Below are 23,207 nucleotides of genomic sequence, written 5' to 3' on the forward strand. Positions count from 1 at the left end.
GACCTGTCACAATAACAAATAATCACTCTTATAGGGCAGTAGGCTTGGTCTCTAGATTAGAGAAACTGTGTGATTGCCAAAATGCCTACTGCTCATCAACAACTAACATCTGTGTATACAGTTATTACAGTATCTGTGTGAAAATTTTGAATCACAACTATGCATTCTACCTATATACCTACCAATATACCGATTGTGTATTACATTATCAGAATACTCCCCCAACTACACTTCACACTTTTTCCATGTTGTATGTATTGGCATGCCTACACCATATGCACTGATTTATATTTAGATAGTTAGGGCAGTATTATGCGTGTCTTAAGTACCAGGTCTTATGACTTAACTTAAGACCTGGAGGTGTGGTCAATGCTGTTTGGCCACTCAGAATAGCCAAATGGCATGGATCACGCCTCCAGGTCTTAAGTTAAGTAATAAGACCTGGTACTTAAGACACGCATAATACTGCCCAATGTTATGTCTGTAAATAGTCTATCTTGTTATTTGATGTTCTTATGTATCCTGTATCCTGTAGTGTAGGCTACTGTATGTATCCTGTGCTTCTATAACCAAACACCAAGTCAAGTTATTAACATAATTATGAATTATTTTTATATAATGTTAATTCAGTTTCATACAACAGATCAACGGACAGCTCTTGAATGTCTCACTCAATGACACTAATGTCATTTAACACACACATTATGACCTTTCATTAATTAAGCGATGATGTCAGATGTCAGTAACTGGTGAAAGCATGGGTGAAACGGCAGCTGTCATATTTGTGGTAATACTCTAGCACCCTCTGCTGGTAATACATTAGCCTCGGAAACCATTGACACAGCAAATATGTTGTGATCCTGTAACTTTTTGCACTTTCTGGGGCGAAAAGCCTTGAAAACCAAACTTTTGTCATAGATGATAATCCAGACCGGTTGGATATTTTACGTATGAAATGAAATGATTACTATATTTACCCAGGGTATCTGGGCTAAGCTGAATAACTTGTTTCCAGCCAGGCCCTGCTCATAGAACATTTCATCGTAGTGGTTCAATGCCTTGTTCAAGGGCACTTCAGCGGTGGTAATTTTAACGTGTCGGACCGCTGATTCGAACTGGCGATCCCTTCCGGTATCAAGACCGCTCCGCAATCCGTTCGGCCACCGCTGCCACTATATGTACGTGTATGTGATAGATTAGCCTACAGTTCAAATCCCTTGTAGTGGATCGAATAGACTATCATGTACTGCAGTACAACAAATAAAATAAAAAGGTGCAAAGCCTAAAAGATGCTTTTAGCCTAGAGTTCGACATTCATAAAGTTTGTTCATTATAAGGAAGAATCAGTGTGATTTTCACAAATTGTTGCATGGATAGTCTTTTTCTCATCCTCCCAATTATCTTTCTTTCCCTCTATTCTCCTCTCTTTTTTTCCTCTCTCCGTGGAGCAGGTTAATATAACCAGTAGCCTACATCTACGGTGCTCATACTTGGCAATGCAGTAGTGTGCATAGCATGCAGCTATACTGCCTGTGTACCAAGTAGGCTATCCAAGGACAGCAATATATTATCACAATAAAAGATGAAATTACCTACCTGGGTTCCATGTTAGAGGCAAATCTTTCCAGTGATAAAATGGCAACTGATGTAATAAAAAAATATAGCTGCAAGCAGCGATAACAGGGGCCAAGCAATATAATAAGAAAGGAGAGAAAATATAAACTATATGCTATATTGAATACGCACAATAAGCCATAGCCGAGAGAGCCGAGAGAGATCACTAGACCATTACATTTTAAATAGCTGACCCTGACCTAGCTAACCTAACCTATACTATACCTAACCTTAACCCTAACCCTGACGGCCTGACAAAAAGCCCTAAAGAAATATTATACTGAGAGGATTCCCACCCTGGAGAATAGACATTCAACACCACAAAACAGCTTTGTTTCGGTGAGCGAGTAGCGAAGTAGTTTTGTTTATTTTTACTAAAGTCGAGACTAGCCCACGGCAGTGGAATTTTCTTTCCATGTGCAGCAGAGGAGCGCCTGGCAGGGTGTTAGAGAGAACTCACTACGCTCTAGACTAGGAGGATGTCACTCGTCCCATCTGGTACCCAGGAAGGGTGGCCCTTTGGACAGGTCGAGCAGCCGAGCGACAGGTGACAGCCCCATCTCAGCCCTGGAAGTGTGACCACAATTAAAAAAGGTGCCCCAAGCGGCCGCCTATAGGCCAGTTCACCTACACCCTACAGTTCACCTACACCCTACCTGATTCACTCGTAAACATCTTTTCAAATGCCTTTATTATCTTGGATTCCTTTCCCAGATTGCGCTCCATGTCAAAACAAGCTTTATTCGACGGCCCATAGACCTTATGCAGGTGAGACCGTGGCCAACAACCTCAAACTCAACATTGCAGCTGTACGAAAAGCTTGAATTATCCTCTTTCTATCTGCAAAGTGTTTGTTTCATAAAATTGTAGACATAAGCTACAGTCTGTCAAGAAATTCCCTGCAGATGATTATTTTTCAAATATTGAGTTCGTAAGTGCTCGTTGGATACCACTCAACAGCCCTGCGTACCACCTGTTTTGAATTTGCACATATCAGGAGGCAGCAGGACATTGCTTTACTGAAAGCGAGCGCTTCCAAACTCCCACAATTAGATAATTATACTTATTTTATTAATAACTGGTAATGTGTTAACATAAGTGCTTGTGAAATAATTGAATCCATTGGAACACACAACACAGGCATTTTTTCCCCCCCAGTTAATTATTTTGCCATATTGGACACAGATGAACTGGTTATTATAGGTACATTTAACCAAACACATAATTTGATTTGATTAATATTTTGGTTAATGATTGGACACATTCTATAAACATTTCTTCTTTTAGCAGTAGCCTAATCTGCAATAAACCTAATTATAAACACATTTGTGTGTTACATGTTTCTGAATTCTGAACCTTTACACAAAAGCATGTCACAATCCCTCATGGCGAATGTAATTGTTAATTCAATGAACACTGATTTCATGAGTGAAGTTATATTTCAGCTGATGTCTATTATAAATTAACCTTATTGTGTAGCCATCTACAGTACAGTAGGCTACAATAGGCACTATACATGTCAGGAGGCTCACTTTATGGGATATATAGACCTTTTGAGAATTGATCATTGAAATGTTTATTGCAGTTAATAAACACAGGCACAGCTGAGGTTGCCAGTGTGATAGAACGATTTTACGTTTTTGTTCTGGAAGGTGCATATCTCTGTCGCCCTCCACTGGCTGTTTCCGGCGGTACAAATTCCCATTCCTGCAGGCAGGGTTTAACTTTAACCCATAGACTGGTTTAACCAAACAGAGCAACGCAACGGTCCAACTTCTGTCAAACTACAGTATACGAACACATATTAATGAGATTTATCTTGCCTGATTGAGGTTCTATGGTCAATTTAAGTGTCATTCAAAGCGTCACTTTGAATTCATTCAAGTGTCACACAAGCCCCCTGCTGCCTTGAGTCTGTAACTATAACTGTGAGTCATCTGTGACTAAACAGCTATAACAAAAGAAACGTGATTACTATGCAATGTATTTTTAATCCACAGACTGAATTTATTTTTCAACTTGGATGATTGCACAATAAGGTCATATTCTGATAAGCTTACAGAAAAGCAGACTTTTGTCACATTGTCATTTTCTTGTAGCCTACCAATATGAATGACACTTTAGGCTATAGCCTAATTTCAATGGTGCCATTTAAAAAATAATAAGCAAATAGGCTACAACAAATAAAATGAAAACGAATATTGTCTCTGACAGTATAGTTTTCAAACCTCTGTGTCCAAGGCACATCAAAGAGCAAGTCAACATCTCAATGCACACACATATTCATATCCCGTCTATACAATGTGTTGTCACGTTTATGTAAACATTTTTAAAATTTTAATACTAATGTCAAATGAAAAATAGTATTTTGTAGGGTAAATAATTTGCTCTCTGTAGTGGAAAATGAGTATAGCCTGGCCTACAGGAATGACTGATATTCATTAAATAGCCTACAATAAATATCGATATTTTTGCAAAATTGACCCATGAAGAGTTGATAGTCTGACTGACAACAAAAAGGAAAACAAAATCCACAAATCAATAATCAGAATCTGAATTTCAGATTTCAGCCAAACCAAAAGTTATGCTTTGGCACTTGCACGCAGATCAGGCTTCACCCCATATGGCTGCTGAGACTCCAATATAGATCTGCTCAGGAGACAAAGAAAGAAAATAAGTTTAGTGACATTGTGATGAAATAATAATAAAACAAGAAGCAATTTGTTTCTTTAGATCAGATGCATGTTTTAGCCTGTGAAGAGTGATGGTATTTAATTGCGCTAAAATCTGTAAAATATATTAACAGTTAGGCCTATATTGTTATTCCTTGGATTTTAAATTAAAGTTTAATTATGCATTATAGGCCTATCAGTATGTGTACTTATATGTTACTTACATATACAGTGAGGAGATTTGTTCATCGTTCATTTTCATATTTGACATCATATGCCACAGGACCTTCCATACTGAATCCGAGGTAGAAGGATACTTCTTCTTGGCTGTTACCACTTCGGAGTCCACCCAGGTAAACAGGACGCACCTGTATTTTAATGTTGCCTCCATAATAAACATGAATGGTGTTGTTTTCTGATTTCCCTTTAACCCGTAGCAGTATCTTCTTGACCTCAGTCTCTTTCCACACTTCGCCACTCAGCCACATTTGGTTTAGGCCCCTGGAAGAGGCATGCCGTTTTAAAGCGGTGGTCACAATTTCATCAATCCTCCATTTTGGCACTACTCTCTGTAGTCCACTTGCATTCCCAAGGAAGAAGTGAGCGATTGCAGACCTCGCAGGAAACAAGTAAGAGAAACGGCGATGAAATGACTTCTTAGCTGACGCTACATAGGTACTGATGCTTCTAAATACTGCTGGGTCTTCATGCATGTGGTCTTTCCTGGGCCACATGAGCAGCATGGCAAGGTAGTAGAGTTCTGTTCTGTTTGAATTAGTCCCCTCATTTAGGAGTGCATCGTTTAGAATGGAGACCAACTCATCATATTTCTTCAACAGTTTGGATTTGGGCTTGAGGCTCTGAAGGACAATGTTGGCCATGATGAAGTTGATTGTGTTGGACATGTTCTTATTGGGTGAGTTGGTGAAGATGAACTCCCATTTTTTTAGAATCCACTCCATTTCTCCACCAGACTTCTCGTTCAAACACTGTAGGAGCCCAGCAAATGAGTCTGCTCGCTTCACTTCCAGAGACTGCTGGGTATCAACTATGTCTTGATGCAGACTAAGTTTGGGCTTACTGGCCTTCTCAGATGCTTTTTCCTGTGCTGACTCACAAAATAGCTGTGTGTACTTTCTGAAGTACTCTGATATTTTGTGTTTGTTTCTGTTTTCTGCAAGTTCTGTCTCAAATGACTTAGGTTTTAGTAATGTGAAATAGTTCTCAAAGAAAATGAAAATTTCTTTCACCTTCAGCCTCAGAGAGACCAGAAAGTGTTCATGGTCTCCCAGGACAGCAACAAAACTGTTGCTGGATGTATCGCTGGTTTCTTCAAATTTGCTCACTGACAGGCCACCTTTGAGGAACTGGCGCATTTTATCCCTCTTGTATCTGTCACAAAAACTGAAAAAGGGAATTTCTTTGATAATGTCAAAAAGGATCATCATTACCTCCATCTCTCCTAAGTAGACGGATGTATTGTAGGATCGTCTTTTTCTTGTACGCAAATCAAATGCATCTATTGCCTCATCGTTCTTGGCAAGCTTCTGAGAATCCTGAAATGCTTTCACAGCCATGCGAGCCAATGTTATGCATTTGTCAAGCATCTCAGGGGTAAGTTTCTCAGAATGATCAATTTCATATTTAAGGTGGCTTTTGTACACCTGTCCAACTGTGTCTGCAATGTAGGAATTTTTAGAATTTTTCTGTTGTGCATCCTTAGCCCAGTGGAGGGCTGATTCAAAGTCCTTTATTTCCAGGTAGAAATATCTTGCTAACGCTTGCGGCAATGTTGCACTTTTCTCGAATGTGACTATTGCTCTTTTCAAAACTTCTTCAACATGGCCTGGACCTTCCTTTTCACCTATTGCCTCAATCAAAGGGGAGAACAATGTGTCTTTGTCACCTCCGTAGTCCTTTCTCTGACGTGTGATCAGCATACTTTGGATTCTTTGAATCAGGATATCCCGTCCCATGCAAGATTTGTACAGAGTGTCACAGTGCAATAGGTTAGTTGCTATATCACCAAGAGAAAGCTTGTGTTTCTGGCTAAGAACTGTAAGACAGTTGCTAGCAATCATCTGGTGCAGGAAGCGTACTGCCTGATAGGTGCCATGCTCTTCAACAGTGAAATGGATCAGCAGTGTGGAATAGGGATTCATTTTTTCCTCAAGAGTTTCTCTCCTCCACAGGGGATTCATGATACCTACTAACTCTTCACATAGTGAGAGAGACATAAAGGATCCATCAACGTAAGTGTTAAGCAAAGCCAAGAAAGAGAGGAGGTTTCCCTGTTTGGTAGAGGTGTCCAGATCTTTAAGGATGTTGCTCACCAGATTATTGATGTAATCCTCACTAAAGTTGTTCGTCATGATCATGAAGGCATAGAATGTATCAGGTTTTGTGTGGTAATCCTTGAGCTGTCGAAGTTTCTCCGAAAACAAGCTCTGTTCCAAAGAGGAAAGCTTATTGGTGATAAATACATTTGCAATGCGACTAGCCCTAGAGCTCTCAGAAGGGAACTGGGTTCTTTCACAGTTCAATATGATTACCATGAGGTTGTTCCCTCGCATCCTCACACTGACCATATTCAGAATGCACTGCTTTAGGTCCTCTATGTCATCCCAGTTGTCCACCAAGAGGAGAACAGGTGTGTAACTTGACTGCTCCTGTTTGCCGTATGTCAGCAGGGTTGTGACTTGACGTGCAATCTCACTGTTGAGTGCCTTGTTGTTTTTCACAACTGCACATCTGAATTTCTTCCTCAAGTTCCAGAGAACATGCATTGCCAGGGTAGTTCCACCGCAACCTGGGTGATGGAATAGATTAATCATGACACATCGAAACACGTGGCCCTCTACTGGAGTGATTAAGTTGTAGAGCTCATCATATGTGTCTCGTTTGATGAATGGCAGGCAGCCTGGTCCCTCTGAGAGATAAAAGTTCCACCATGTTACTTGACCCCCTCTGTAAAATTCCTCCTCCGTTTTCATCTTGAACTCCTGGTAAGTCTCCTTTGTTTCAATTTCTGTGTTCTCACATTCATTCTCACTCAAGATGTCTAGAACAGTCATCAACTCCTCATCTTTCTTTTTCAGGAGGACAGAGCTTGAACCAGTGGATGGCAGGTATCTACTGGAAGACCGTGTTTGTGGCTCCTTTACTTTTTTAACCGTGCAATTGATTTCATCAAGACTCAGTTCATAGATACATTTACTTGTGATGTCCTCTTTGCAGCGAATCTCTACCAGTTGTTTCCATTGGCTGAACACAGTTGAGTCTTTGCATATGCACATCATATTGTTGACTCCTTCCAATGTACGATAGATTGCACAAAAGGTCTCCATAAAGGGGCTTGAGATATCAGTAACTGCTGAGTGAAGAAAGAAGATAACAAGGAGTTGCTTCCTAGAGAGCAAATCTGGAGAGCAGAGGAATGAAACCATGTTGTTGACCTCTGCAGAGCGTTTCTTCAGCCATTCACCAGTAGTAAGCGGTATGTCCATCTCACTTTCTTCATTTGCCCGTCCATTGCAGAAGACCCAGCTTGTTTGTTTAAACAGGTTTAGCTTTGCAATGACTTCGTAGATGCTGTCCTGGTTATTGTACATCCTTGGGTAGTGAATATTAGCTATGTGATCCGTGCGATGAAAATTGCACGTTCCATTGACTTCAGATTCAGGGTCAAACTCAAGTACAGCAAACAACTTCAACTCTTTTAGAAAATCTAGGTGCTCCAGTTGACTTGAGATGCACTTGTTAGTAACAGCTATGACATTGACAGAATTGTCCAATGTGTCTTTTCCCAATGTTATCAATTGTTTAAGCCTTTGACCTTGGTGTCCTTGACTTGGGCGCTTAATATCCCTCTCCTCTGCAGACTTGCGTGCCGCTGCCCAACATTTTATTTTGTCAATTATTCTTTTCATCTCCTCCTGGGCTTTCCGAGGATTTGGGTCAGCGAAAATGTTGACGGCCGTGGGGCCATCCCGGATAAACAGGCATTCAGTTTTGCTGTGTTGCTGTGTCGCTGATACTATGTGTAAGGAAGAATGGAAAATACTCTCTTGTGTCATTGCATATGTCGGGACAATATCAACCTCCGTTACCCATTTGTCTGATGTTGTTCCGTCTGAACACTGGACACGGAAGAACTGGGGAGGCCTGATGCACATTTTTGCAGCATTTATGTGTTGTTCTTCAAAGTGCTCCTTTAGTCCTAATTCAAATGCTTCATTGTATGTATTGAAAGAGGTGACATTATGTCCAATTACCTGACCATGTGCTTGTCCTGGCTGGCCATTTACTCCAAAATGAATGGTACCATTGGTGCGCGAATTCATGCAGCTTGCAGCAAAGCAAAATACTTCCTTTGTGAATTCATAGAGCATCTCTTTTTCGCTGGCTTCCTCTAGGAGGTGGTACTCGTGCACAGGATCAAGGAGATTGCTTGGACCAGTCATCGGGGGAAGAATATCATTTTGATTGTAAATGAAGTTTGGGTCGCTTTTGTCAAAGGGCCGGGTCAGACTTATGTGCCTCCCCAAGGATGTTGCTGTGACTTCATTTCTTACTGAAGAGCTGGTGGTTTGTGTATCTAAGTTCTTGTCACCTGTTCTATCTTGAGCTTCCTCTAGGAGATGGTTCTCGTGCACAGGATCAAGGAGATTACTTGGACCAGTCTTCAGGGGAAGAATATCATTTTGATTGTAAATGAAGTTTGGGTCGCTTTTGTCAAAGGGCCGGGTCGGACTTATGTGCCTCCCCAAGGATGTTGTTGTGACTTCATCTTTTACTGAAGAGCTGGTGGTTTGTCTGTCTAAGCTCTTGTCACCTGTTCTATTTTGAGCTGTTACAGATTTGATTACATCTCTCAGTGTCTGTATTAACTCCAATGAGGAGCTTTGACTTTGAAATCCAGAGTCCAGTGACGCTGTTTCCGCCTCCACAGCCTCATCATGTGTCTCTGTCCTTGTTTGATTTGTCCTCGTTCCTTTCAGAGATGTCTCCTTCTTCAATCTCTGAACTTGTCGGAAGATTTGATTTGCTGGCGCACGTGGTACATCTAAATCTAAAAGGTCTTCTTTTTCAAAATCAGCCAAGCATGCTCCTGACAGTTCTTGGTCATACAGATTCTGTGCAATTTGTTGTGGCACTCGAAGGTTCTCGACCAACCATTTTCTCACTTGCTCTTTTGTCCAGTCTTCAATCATGAGAGGGAATTCACTTGGGACATTTGATCTCTGCATAATAGTGGAGAAATGTGGCATATTAATAACAGGCACTCTATCAGTTTTATGCTTATTAGCTCATCGTTTAAAAGCCTTTATCTTTATATTTCATCATTGTTGCTTTCTTTCCCCCCTTATTAAATATTCATCGCATGATGGTTTCATGCAAAGATCTGCTATTTGAGCTATTTTTGTAGTTCCCCTATAACGACATGCACAAAATAGATTGAAAGTGGTTAAGTATGTCAGTGGGTTTTTATAAATATTTAACCAATGTAAATATTAATAAGAGCTTGTGACTAAATAATAACTACATTCAATCAATGGAAATGTTCTGAAAAGTACTGATGTTGGACACCCGGCAGCGATAATAAGATGTACTAGTCTAGATATAGATTATTATTGCTCAGTGAGTATTTATTCAAAAACGTATTACTCAGTATCAAGCAGAAGGTCTGACATACCCTTTCTCCTTCTGTCCCTGAAACAGGCAGTGTTTTGTCTTCTTTTCTCACAGACCTGATCACAGGAGAGAGGAGAGATAATCAATACCATATTGTACTTTTCTCTCAAATGTAGATTATATCATATCTGCACCCAGAAATTGTCTAATCTAATCAGTGTGGTGTTGCTATAATAAACAAGGTGGCCTGAATCAAAGAAATGTTAATGTGAAAATATGTCTGAAAGAGAACGGTTGAACTTAGGCCCCACTATCTGTGTGCTGTCAAAACCACTAATTGGTCTAATTGGTGTCAATTATTGGTGTCAATCACTGATCAGAAGTCAGAAGCTGGTGGCAATCACTGATTGGGGAGGAGAGGCACAGAAAACAGGAAGTGTTTGTTCAGTATGAAAAGCAGCAGTGGTGAACATCATAGATTTTTGGTGAACACTGCATGGAAGGAACAGAACAAGGAGAACAACAAGAAAGACTGACCAAAGATTGGAGCTATGAAGACTGAAACCTGTCAAGCCATCGAGGTGAATGCCACTGGTCCGATAAGTGTTTCTGCATTGTAGTATTATTGAATTGCTTATGTTTGATGCAAGTTACTTAATGATTTTGTGCTAGACCACATGTAAATGCTATAATTATGTTGCTTTAGTACAAGTACAACTGATGCTATTGGTTGAGTATTGTAGTTAATATGACCTGTTTATTTGAATTATTGAAATGACGTTAGTAACCATGGTTTTTATTTAAGTGAAATTAGTGAATTTCAGTTCTTTGTTTGATTAATGACAGCTTGTATTTAATTTTTTGTCTTTTTCTCTGTTTAAGGTTGTACTGTACTTACATGTACTAACTAATAATGTAACTAATTTTAAGGTCAAAACAAAAGAGGAAAGAAGTTGTCTTATTGAGTTAAGCCGTTTTTCTCGTTTGGGCAAAAGGTTTCAGAAAAAAATCCCAAATAACTTAGTTGAAAACCAACAGCCAGCTTGTTAACCAAGAGGAAATGAATCAACCGGACAAGAAGATAAAAGGATTCAGAAAGTTCAGCAAAGAGAGCTGATGAAAAGTGTCACTGAAACCTAACATGGCTTTGTTTCAAATTCTGACCTTTTCTCATCAGTAGAGTGATGTCCATATTTGAAATTCATAGGATGATCCATAGACTCGTCACTCAAGGAGACACAGCTGGGTACAGGAGAAAAAATTGCTTTAGATTATTGATAATATGGACTCTGTTTGGCTTGCAGTGCCACCCCTGCAATTACAGTGCTGCAAACCCATGGCAGATTTTAACAGTCGTTTAGGAATAAAAACCTCTGAAATAATTTGCAACATGATGGTAAAGTAATATCACCAGCAAAGAAGGCTTTTTGTGTGTGTGTGTGTGTGTGTGTGTGTGTGTGTGTGTGTGTGTGTGTGTGTGTGTGTGATGTGACCCCAATTAGCTGACTGCTCAGTGTGAATACAGACCTTCATTGGGGTCAATAGGCCAATCAGCTGCAGGGGTCAATAGGTCATACTCAGACATAGAGACACATGGACATACACTACAGACAGACACATTAAAGGAGAGATTGGCACCTCTCAAAAAGCTGCGTGAAATCTGCCTAGGTCAATAGCAAGATTTGTATTAATATTTAAACTATATGAATTTGTATAATAACTAGAAAGGTGCGATTCTGGCGAAGTGCAAGTGTGGTTGCAATTTCCCTCAAGCAGTTGTACATACTTCTAAGTACACTAGTATGATGATGTATTGACTCACATGACACCAGTCACAGAACGTTTATAGGGGCTGTATAATAGTCGGGGGGAAAAAAAGATCACACCCGTGTGAAGTGAGGGGCGCTCTTATCATCATACGTTATCCATCATACATCACTTATTCTGGCCAATCACAATTTGCATCACTTTTGTCTTCAAAGTTTGTTTACACACTTTTGTTTTCAATGTTTGTTTACACACTTTTGTCTTCAATGTGAGTTTACACAGACCCTCAAAGCTGGACATAGGAGAGGCTAGTGCCTCTCAATAATAATAACTAGAACTGCACTCTGTCGAGTGCCTACTTGCGTGTTGCACAAGCGTGCAAGTACTGTCGATCGCTACGAACTTTCAAATTTGTTTTATGCGTATGCCGTGGCTGCATATGACGTAATGAAGATATATACCAATGCCAGGGTATAACTGGCTCTCAATGGTGACGTAATAAAGATATGTTTCAGTGTCGGGTGGATTAAAGGAAATGCCTCTATGTATATGTAATTTGTAAGTTGATTAGCAGTATACTGTGGTTACTTGGGTCATTTGATGCGTATGCCGTGGCTGCGTATGACGTGATGAAGATATGTACCAATGCCAGGGTATAACTGGCTCTCAATGGTGACGTAATAATGATATGTTTCAGTGTCGGGTGGATTAAAGGAAATGTCCCTATGTATACATGTATGTAATCTGACACCAATGCCATATCACGCACAAATTAATCATTACGTCATACGCTGCCACGGGACATACGCATCGGAGCACCGGACAAAAAACATTACTTGCACGCTCTGCTTGTGCAAGTAATAATAATAATAATAATAATATAATATAAGCAAATCAGTAATTAATTAAATGTAATTTTAATGTATTGATGAATTGAAAATGGAGGACCCTGATGTAAACAAGTGTTATTGCTTTTTCTGGTTTTATCCTCGTAGGAGATTTTGTATTGACCTGTACTTCCTTTGAAATGTACCCATTCTACAAACTGTTAATAAAAGTTTCAATAAATCACCAAGAGGAAATGAATCAACCGGACAAGAAGATAAAAGGCTTCAGAAAGTTCAGCAAAGAGAGCTGATGAAAAGTGTCACTGAAACCTAACATGGCTTTGTTTCAAATTCTGACCTTTTCTCATCAGTAGAGTGATGTCCATATTTGAAATTCATAGGATGATCCATAGACTCGTCACTCAAGGAGACACAGCTGGGTACAGGAGAAACAATTGCTTTAGATTATTGATAATATGGACTCTGTTTGGCTTGCAGTGCCACCCCTGCAATTACAGTGCTGCAAACCCATGGCAGATTTTAACAGTCGTTTAGGAATAAAAACCTCTGAAATAATTTGCAACATGATGGTAATGTAATATCACCAGCAAAGAAGGCTTTTATTGTGTGTGTGTGTGTGTGTGTGTGTGCACGTGCATGCGTGTGTGTGTGTGTGTGTGTGTGTGTGTGTGTGTGTGTGTGTGTGTGTGAATGGGTAAAAGCGTGATCAAAATTAATTTTATTTATCAATAAAGCAGATTTGTATTGTTGCAGTATCTGCCTTTTCTTGCCTCGTTTCGTATGACTATTTTGTAACTGCAAATCAGTGTTTTGTAGGAAAATACTTTCACTTCTTTGTCATTCACAAAGTTTGCACTTCTTCTTCTTATATCAACACTGTTGTTGTGAAACACACAAATGATGTAATATACAAGTCAGTTCAGATAACCAAGCCTGGTTGGAGTGAGGTCTGTTATTTCTGAAATACTAGGACTGGATGCAGTGGCGTGCACAGACATTTTGAGGGGCAGGTGCTCAAGTGAAAAAGGGCACCTTGTGCAGCGCGTGGAACTGGCCGGTTGCCTTAATAGTGTGACTGAGATGTATAGATTTTGGGGCCTAAATAATATATTAGAAGCTATTTTATCAAGAATTTATCAATGTCACCATGGTCCACATACTGTAGTCAGTACTGTACCAAAAAAAAACGTTTTATGCTTGTCCTCCAACAGCATATCGTTAGGCTCATTAAAGGTGTAATTCACTGTCATGCACTTTAATGTCTAGACTTTGAGCTTCCTCCTTTTTGGCTGTGGGTGAAAGCAGGTGACACACACACACACACACACACACACACACACACACACACACACACACACACACACACACAGTCATTCCGTTATATATATAAGTGGCCTTAGTTAGAGTGTCCGCCCTGAAACTGGGAGGTCGGGGTTCGATCCCATGTCTCCCTGCTTGGCACTCAGCATCAAAGGGTTGGATTGGGGGGTCAAATCAACTAATCAAATGATTCCCGAGTGCGGCACGGCTGCAGCTCACCGCTCCTTGTCTGCGGCTCACCGCTCCAAGAGATGGGTCAAATGCGGAGAACAAATTTCACTGCGGTAACGTGTGTGACAAATCGTACGACTTTGACTTTGAGATAGAGGGGGGATACATCTAGTGTTGGACATATGATAAGAAGAAATAAAACAGGATAAGAATAAAGACGACCTTACTGGCTAACACAGGGGTTCTCAACGTTTTTGGCTGGGGACCCCCGGAAATGCTTTGGCCATGTCTCGGGACCCCCTCCCCACCCCCAATACCCAAACTGACTGCAAAAACAACCTTAACTAGAAAAAGTGCCCTTCTGGGCACAGGTTGTGGCCTCCTGGTGGCGCTATAATAGGCCAATGTGAAAAGGGTGCCATTTCTTCATACGCCTTTGATGGCAATTGGATGATTTGAGGCATTTTGTTCCAAAAATGTGTTTTGCAAAAATCAACCTGTTGGTGGCGCTATAACAGGCCAATGTGAAAAGGGTGGGATATATTCCTCAGCCTAGTAAGAAAATGTGTGAAAGATTTCACGTAAATTGCATGCTGCGTTCATGATTTGAGGCTTTTGTTCAAAATGGGGCAATCTTGCAAACTGTGAAAGCCAATTATAGCCAATTAGGATGGAATATGAAATATCGGACAGATCCGACTTGAGCACATGACCATAGAGATACTGTGTAACGATTTGTGAGATTTTTGGAGAGAATCTGGAGGAGTAATATCAAAAGATGTGTTTTACAAAAGTCGGCCTCCTGGTGGCGCTATAAAAGGCAGATGCGGAGAATGCAGGTCAAAGGTTTGTCCTTGGCCTCTAGGGAGTGTGCATGCAACGTTTCACGCAGATCGGTGCAGTTTTAGGTAAAAAATGTGAAAAGCTGCCTCAACGGTGCCGGAGATTAGCTGTTAACAGACGGACGGAAGGACGGACACACACACGGACGGAGTGCAAAACATACTCTCTCCCCATGCCTTCGGCCTGGTGGAGACAATAATAGAGAAAATATATCATAAATAAATACTGAAACCAGATATAATCATTAAGGAAAGTGTATGCATGTACTCTGTGTACTATGTAAACTCTTCATTTCCATTTTCCAGCCATTCACTTGCAATTTCTTTTATTTTTTTTATATATATAATTTGGGGACCCCCCTAGGGGTCGCGAGACTCGCGACCCACAGTTTGAGAACCCCTGGGCTAACAGATGCATCTCATATCCATAATGAACATGCTGCAATTAGGACAACAACAAGTTCTATCTCATATCAAGTACATAGACTTCATTAGATGTATGTGGAGAGACCCCTGCCCTGAGGCCCCTGCTACTGAAATAAACACACTATGGCAATGATTACCGGAATATTGAAATACAGAGATATTTAGCATGGATTAAAAGTAAGAAATCATAAATGAATGGAGAAAAAAGAAGAAAAAGGAAAGAATATACTGTGTATGAATTGAATTGTGAGTCTGTCCAGCGCCTCAGTGAGGTGCATAAAGTTAATGCGAGGCCAAAACAAATGTATTATGGAACAAGTAATTGTTCGGATCAAATGACGATATATACAGACATTGTCAGAAGTTGTATGCTCAAGCAAACACTATTGCCCGAAAGTTCTGTTCAAGGCATATTGCACACTGCTTTATACTGCACACCTGTGGTCATGTTATAAAAAGTCTAGCATGCACAGGTTGCAAGTTGCATATAATGATGCCATGAGAATACTCCTTAAACAACCCAGAGGGGGCAGTGGTACCAGATCACTGCTGGAGTGAGGACTTTTAAAGCACTTCTAAGAAATCCAATGTTTAAGTTTATGAAAAGGCTGGATGTGTCAACAAACAGTATCATTGTAGCGCTTTCAAGCCCCTCAGTGAGCTGTTCACGTTATACATCAAGGTTAAGGGTACACTGCCTAAAACGCCTGTATGTTCTGCCTGTGGGTTAAGTTATGCAAGTTATGTATTTGTTTTACATAACATTACAGGCATAGTCATGCCTGGGGTGACTGACTGATGGGAAATGCACAATTTCATAGTAAATGCGACCTGTGGTCACAAAAAACAGCTGAATGATTATCAACCTTTGGACACAACAGGTGTACAGGCTATATGACATGATCAATGACATGACAATAACAGTTAACCCATTATCTACATAACAACGAGAAGTCCCAGTAAATACATATTCCCTGCTTGAACATGTTTAAAAACATTGCTTGAACAATATACGTTTGTTTATGTAATATAATTGAAAATGGCTATAGATGTTTCTGACCATGGACATCTGGCCACCTTGATTTAAAATTGGCTATTTTGTCCAAAATGGAAAAATGGTCTTAATTAAAAGAAAGTACACATGATAATTACATGCTTAAACATTCGACAATCAAGGTCTACTATGCCATCAATTGCTTCAAATGCAGGATAAATTAAGTCTGATAATGATATATCGTGCATGTTCACATCATATACTTTACATTACTTAAGACCATTTTTCAAATATATATATATTTTTTAAATAGCCAATTTTACCAGATGTCAAAGGTGCCCACTTGACCTGTATCCGTTTCTGAAAAAATACAATTCAAATAGGTATACAGTATATAATATAAAACAACACCACCACCACATTCTGACCTTTTCTCATCAGTAGAGTGATGCCCATCTTTGAAATGAATATGTTTATCCATAGAGTGGTCACTCTTCATGGAGACACAGCTGGGTACAGGAGACTCTGGTCTCTCCTGGTGAACCCTGACAGGATGACAACCAACATGAAAAAAAAAAACTTTTATATCATATGGTCTTATTTTAAATAGTGTCCAGCCAGCATGGTGTGTTTGTTTGATTTATGCTTTATGTTAACTTTAAACAGTTGGTGGGTTGCCTGGATGGTTGGTGAATGCCTGGTGAATGCCTGTAAAACCCAAACCACACCAAAGGGTCGAGTCGGGACGAGACGGTTTTTAAGGTCAACCACACCAATGCAAGTCATTGAGTTGCAATGAGTTGCATTGGTGTGGTTGACCTTAAAACAGTTTTGTCCCAAGGAGTCCCTACTAGTGTGGTTTGGCTATAAGAGCACATCACATTGAAGCCTTGCAGTATGCAGAGCTACTGACTCATTTTACCGACTGGAGGGACAAAGATGTTTAAAGTCTACCAGTAAGACGCCTGAGGGCGAGTCGCGTGCATGCATCCGCCTGGGTGACAGCAGACTGCTGGGTGAGCGCTGGCATTTTGGAATGGGGGGTTAGATCAACATATCCTCCTGGGTGACAGGCAGCAGACTGCTGGGCGAGCGCTGGCATTTTGGAATGGGGGGTTAGATCAACATATCCTCCTGGGTGACAGGCAGCAGACTGCTGGGCGAGCGCTGGCGCTTTGGCATGGGGGGTCAGATCAACATAATTATGGAATTAATTCTGTACTGGCCATATGGAGCGTGTCTTGAGTGTACAGGGTTTGATGAGGTCAGATCAACATATGGAATGTCAGAACAGGTCAGCTCCATATATGGAGATCTATGGGTGGCAGCAGGGGCAGTGTCTTCAGTGTACAGGGTTTGATGAGGGCCCAGGTAGGGCTGCTGGGCCGGGCCTTAATTTTCGGGCCTGTTGAGAACTCTAGTTTTCGCCGGCTGCCGGACACGGCTGCACTAATAACTTTGGGGCAGGCCCGTATAGAGTTTAAATGGACAGGTAGCAAGCAGTCAAAAGGGAGACATCGAAGAGGAAGGATGGGTGGGGAGGATCAACATATGGGTGTCAGAGGAGGTCAGCTCCATATATGGAGATCTAAGGGTTTGAGGTCAGATGTAGAGTTGCTGACCAATATTGATGACATCAGGGATCTCCATATATGGGCTTAATATTGATGACATCAGGGATCTCCATCCCTTATGATGTCATGTGATGTCATGAGGCATGACCATAGTCATGCCTGGGGTGACTGACTGACTGACTGATGGGAAATGCACAATTTCATAGTAAATGCGACCTGTGGTCACAAAAAACAGCTGAATGATTATCAACCTTTGGACACAACAGGTGTACAGGCTATATGACATGATCAATGACATGACAATAACAGTTAACCCATTATCTACATAACAATGAGAAGTCCCAGTAAATACATATTCCCTGCTTGAACATGTTTAAAAACATTGCTTGAACAATATACGTTTGTTTATGTAATATAATTGAAAATGGCTATAGATGTTTCTGACCATGGACATCTGGCCACCTTGATTTAAAATTGGCTATTTTGTCCAAAATGGAAAAATGGTCTTAATTAAAAGAAAGTACACATGATAATTACATGCTTAAACATTCGACAATTAAGGTCTACTATGCCATCAATTGCTTCAAATGCAGGATAAATTAAGTCTGATAATGATATATCGTACATGTTCACATCATATACTTTACATTACTTAAGACCATTTTTCAAATATATATATATTTTTTAAATAGCCAATTTTACCAGATGTCAAAGGTGCCCACTTGACCTGTATCCGTTTATGAAAAAATACAATTCAAATAGGTATACAGTATATAATATAAAACAACACCACCACCACATTCTGACCTTTTCTCATCAGTAGAGTGATGCCCATCTTTGAAATGAATATGTTTATCCATAGAGTGGTCACTCTTCATGGAGACACAGCTGGGTACAGGAGACTCTGGTCTCTCCGGGTGAACCCTGACAGGATGACAACCAACATGAAAAAAAATACTTTTATATCATATGGTCTTATTTTAAATAGTGTCCAGCCAGCATGGTGTGTTTGTTTGATTTATGCTTTATGTTAACTTTAAACAGTTGGTGGGTTGCCTGGATGGTTGGTGAATGCCTGGTGAATGCCTGTAAAACCCAAACCACACCAAAGGGTCGAGTCGGGACGAGACGGTTTTTAAGGTCAACCACACCAATGCAAGTCATTGAGTTGCAATGAGTTGCATTGGTGTGGTTGACCTTAAAACAGTTTTGTCCCAAGGAGTCCCTACTAGTGTGGTTTGGCTATAAGAGCACATCACATTGAAGCCTTGCAGTATGCAGAGCTACTGACTCATTTTACCGACTGGAGGGACAAAGATGTTTAAAGTCTACCAGTAAGACGCCTGAGGGCGAGTCGCGTGCATGCATCCGCCTGGGTGACAGCAGACTGCTGGGTGAGCGCTGGCATTTTGGAATGGGGGGTTAGATCAACATATCCGCCTGGGTGACAGGCAGCAGACTGCTGGGCGAGCGCTGGCGCTTTGGCATGGGGGGTCAGATCAACATAATTATGGAATTAATTCTGTACTGGCCATATGGAGCGTGTCTTGAGTGTACAGGGTTTGATGAGGTCAGATCAACATATGGAATGTCAGAACAGGTCAGCTCCATATATGGAGATCTATGGGTGGCAGCAGGGGCAGTGTCTTCAGTGTACAGGGTTTGATGAGGGCCCAGGTAGGGCTGCTGGGCCGGGCCTTAATTTTCGGGCCTGTTGAGAACTCTAGTTTTCGCCGGCTGCCGGACACGGCTGCACTAATAACTTTGGGGCAGGCCCGTATAGAGTTTAAATGGACAGGTAGCAAGCAGTCAAAAGGGAGACATCGAAGAGGAAGGATGGGTGGGAAGGATCAACATATGGGTGTCAGAGGAGGTCAGCTCCATATATGGAGATCTAAGGGTTTGAGGTCAGATGTAGAGTTGCTGACCAATATTGATGACATCAGGGATCTCCATATATGGGCTTAATATTGATGACATCAGGGATCTCCATCCCTTATGATGTCATGTGATGTCATGAGGCATGACCATAGTCATGCCTGGGGTGACTGACTGACTGACTGATGGGAAATGCACAATTTCATAGTAAATGCGACCTGTGGTCACAAAAAACAGCTGAATGATTATCAACCTTTGGACACAACAGGTGTACAGGCTATATGACATGATCAATGACATGACAATAACAGTTAACCCATTATCTACATAACAACGAGAAGTCCAGTAAATACATATTCCCTGCTTGAACATGTTTAAAAACATTGCTTGAACAATATACGTTTGTTTATGTAATATAATGACTAGTTATGAATATAACTGACCATGGACATCTGGCCACCTTGATTTAAAATTGGCTATTTTGTCCAAAATGGAAAAATGGTCTTAATTAAAAGAAAGTACACATGATAATTACATGCTTAAACATTCGACAATTAAGGTCTACTATGCCATCAATTGCTTCAAATGCAGGATAAATTAAGTCTGATAATGATATATCGTACATGTTCACATCATATACTTTACATTACTTAAGACCATTTTTCCAATATATATATATTTTTTAAATAGCCAATTTTACCAGATGTCAAAGGTGCCCACTTGACCTGTATCCGTTTCTGAAAAAATACAATTAAAATAGGTATACAGTATATAATATAAAACAACACCACCACCACATTCTGACCTTTTCTCATCAGTAGAGTGATGCCCATCTTTGAAATGAATATGTTTATCCATAGAGTGGTCACTCTTCATGGAGACACAGCTGGGTACAGGAGACTCTGGTCTCTCCGGGTGAACCCTGACAGGATGACAACCAACATGAAAAAAAAATACTTTTATATCATATGGTCTTATTTTAAATAGTGTCCAGCCAGCATGGTGTGTTTGTTTGATTTATGCTTTATGTTAACTTTAAACAGTTGGTGGGTTGCCTGGATGGTTGGTGAATGCCTGGTGAATGCCTGTAAAACCCAAACCACACCAAAGGGTCGAGTCGGGACGAGACGGTTTTTAAGGTCAACCACACCAATGCAAGTCATTGAGTTGCAATGAGTTGCATTGGTGTGGTTGACCTTAAAACAGTTTTGTCCCAAGGAGTCCCTACTAGTGTGGTTTGGCTATAAGAGCACATCACATTGAAGCCTTGCAGTATGCAGAGCTACTGACTCATTTTACCGACTGGAGGGACAAAGATGTTTAAAGTCTACCAGTAACGCCAGGGCTCCACCGGACGCGTTGCGTCTCCGTCGCGTGCGTCAAAAAACGCACCGGTTCAATTTTAATGCACGCGTCGCGTCTCCGTCAACGCAACGCAACGCGGGCAGTGGAGCCACCCTTCATTGATTAAAAAGGGAACATTCCCTGACGGTGACGGAGACGCGACGCTGACGCGCCCGGTGGAGCCCGGCCGTTAGACGCCTGAGGGCGAGTCGCGTGCATGCATCCGCCTGGGTGACAGCAGACTGCTGGGTGAGCGCTGGCATTTTGGAATGGGGGGTTAGATCAACATATCCGCCTGGGTGACAGGCAGCAGACTGCTGGGCGAGCGCTGGCGCTTTGGCATGGGGGGTCAGATCAACATAATTATGGAATTAATTCTGTACTGGCCATATGGAGCGTGTCTTGAGTGTACAGGGTTTGATGAGGTCAGAACAGGTCAGCTCCATATATGGAGATCTATGGGTGGCAGCAGGGGCAGTGTCTTCAGTGTACAGGGCTTGATGAGGGCCCAGGTAGGGCTGCTGGGCCGGGCCTTAATTTTCGGGCCTGTTGAGAACTCTAGTTTTCGCCGGCTGCCGGACATGGCTGCACTAATAACTTTGGGGCAGGCCCGTATAGAGTTTAAATGGACAGGTAGCAAGCAGTCAAAAGGGAGACATCGAAGAGGAAGGATGGGTGGGGAGGATCAACATATGGATGTCAGAGCAGGTCAGCTCCATATATGGAGATCTAAGGGTTTGAGGTCAGATGTAGAGTTGCTGACCAATATTGATGACATCAGGGATCTCCATATATGGGCTTAATATTGATGACATCAGGGATCTCCATCCCTTATGAGGCATGACCATAGTCATGCCTGGGGTGACTGACTGACTGACTGACTGACTGATGGGAAATGCACAATTTCATAGTAAATGCGACCTGTGGTCACAAAAAACAGCTGAATGATTATCAACCTTTGGACACAACAGGTGTACAGGCTATATGACATGATCAATGACATGACAATAACAGTTAACCCATTATCTACATAACAACGAGAAGTCCCAGTAAATACATATTCCCTGCTTGAACATGTTTAAAAACATTGTTTGAACAATATACGTTTGTTTATGTAATATAATTTAAAATGGCTATAGATGTTTCTGACCATGGACATCTGGCCACCTTGATTTAAAATTGGCTATTTTGTCCAAAATGGAAAAATGGTCTTAATTAAAAGAAAGTACACATGATAATTACATGCTTAAACATTCGACAATTAAGGTCTACTATGCCATCAATTGCTTCAAATGCAGGATAAATTAAGTCTGATAATGATATATCGTGTATGTTCACATCATATACTTTACATTACTTAAGACCATTTTTCCAATATATATATATTTTTTAAATAGCCAATTTTACCAGATGTCAAAGGTGCCCGCTTGACCTGTATCCGTTTCTGAAAAAATACAATTCAAATAGGTATACAGTATATAATATAAAACAACACCACCACCACATTCTGACCTTTTCTCATCAGTAGAGTGATGCCCATCTTTGAAATGAATATGTTTATCCATAGAGTGGTCACTCTTCATGGAGACACAGCTGGGTACAGGAGACTCTGGTCTCTCCGGGTGAACCCTGACAGGATGACAACCAACATGAAAAAAATAAATACTTTTATATCATATGGTCTTATTTTAAATAGTGTCCAGCCAGCATGGTGTGTTTGTTTGATTTATGCTTTATGTTAACTTTAAACAGTTGGTGGGTTGCCTGGATGGTTGGTGAATGCCTGGTGAATGCCTGTAAAACCCAAACCACACCAAAGGGTCGAGTCGGGACGAGACGGTTTTTAAGGTCAACCACACCAATGCAAGTCATTGAGTTGCAATGAGTTGCATTGGTGTGGTTGACCTTAAAACAGTTTTGTCCCAAGGAGTCCCTACTAGTGTGGTTTGGCTATAAGAGCACATCACATTGAAGCCTTGCAGTATGCAGAGCTACTGACTCATTTTACCGACTGGAGGGACAAAGATGTTTAAAGTCTACCAGTAAGACGCCTGAGGGCGAGTCGCGTGCATGCATCCGCCTGGGTGACAGCAGACTGCTGGGTGAGCGCTGGCATTTTGGAA

General features: G+C 41.0%; 1 protein-coding gene across 2 annotated transcripts; it reads right to left on the reverse strand.

The window, feature by feature from the left end:
* Nucleotides 1–3,598: 3,598 nt before the first annotated feature.
* On the reverse strand, nt 3,599–22,688 carry LOC306930420 (sterile alpha motif domain-containing protein 9-like). 2 transcript variants are annotated; one of them, XM_079511381.1, is made up of 6 exons: nt 22,597–22,688; nt 20,546–20,662; nt 18,670–18,786; nt 16,717–16,833; nt 9,982–10,036; nt 3,599–9,529 (listed from the first exon to the last, which is right to left on the reverse strand). In XM_079511381.1, the coding sequence occupies exons 1-6, from the start codon at nt 22,665–22,667 to the stop codon at nt 4,532–4,534; spliced, it is 5,475 nt and encodes a 1,824-aa protein (XP_079367507.1). In that variant the 5' UTR covers nt 22,668–22,688; the 3' UTR covers nt 3,599–4,531. The 2 variants fall into 2 exon arrangements, with proteins under 2 accessions (XP_079367507.1, XP_079367508.1); XM_079511382.1 differs by lacking the exons at nt 16,717–16,833; nt 18,670–18,786; nt 20,546–20,662; nt 22,597–22,688 and adding an exon at nt 11,085–11,145.
* Between the last annotated feature and the right edge of the window lie 519 nt (nt 22,689–23,207).

This window comes from Electrona antarctica (assembly GCF_951216825.1).
Source record: "Electrona antarctica genome assembly, chromosome: 9".
NCBI lineage: Eukaryota > Metazoa > Chordata > Actinopteri > Myctophiformes > Myctophidae > Electrona > Electrona antarctica.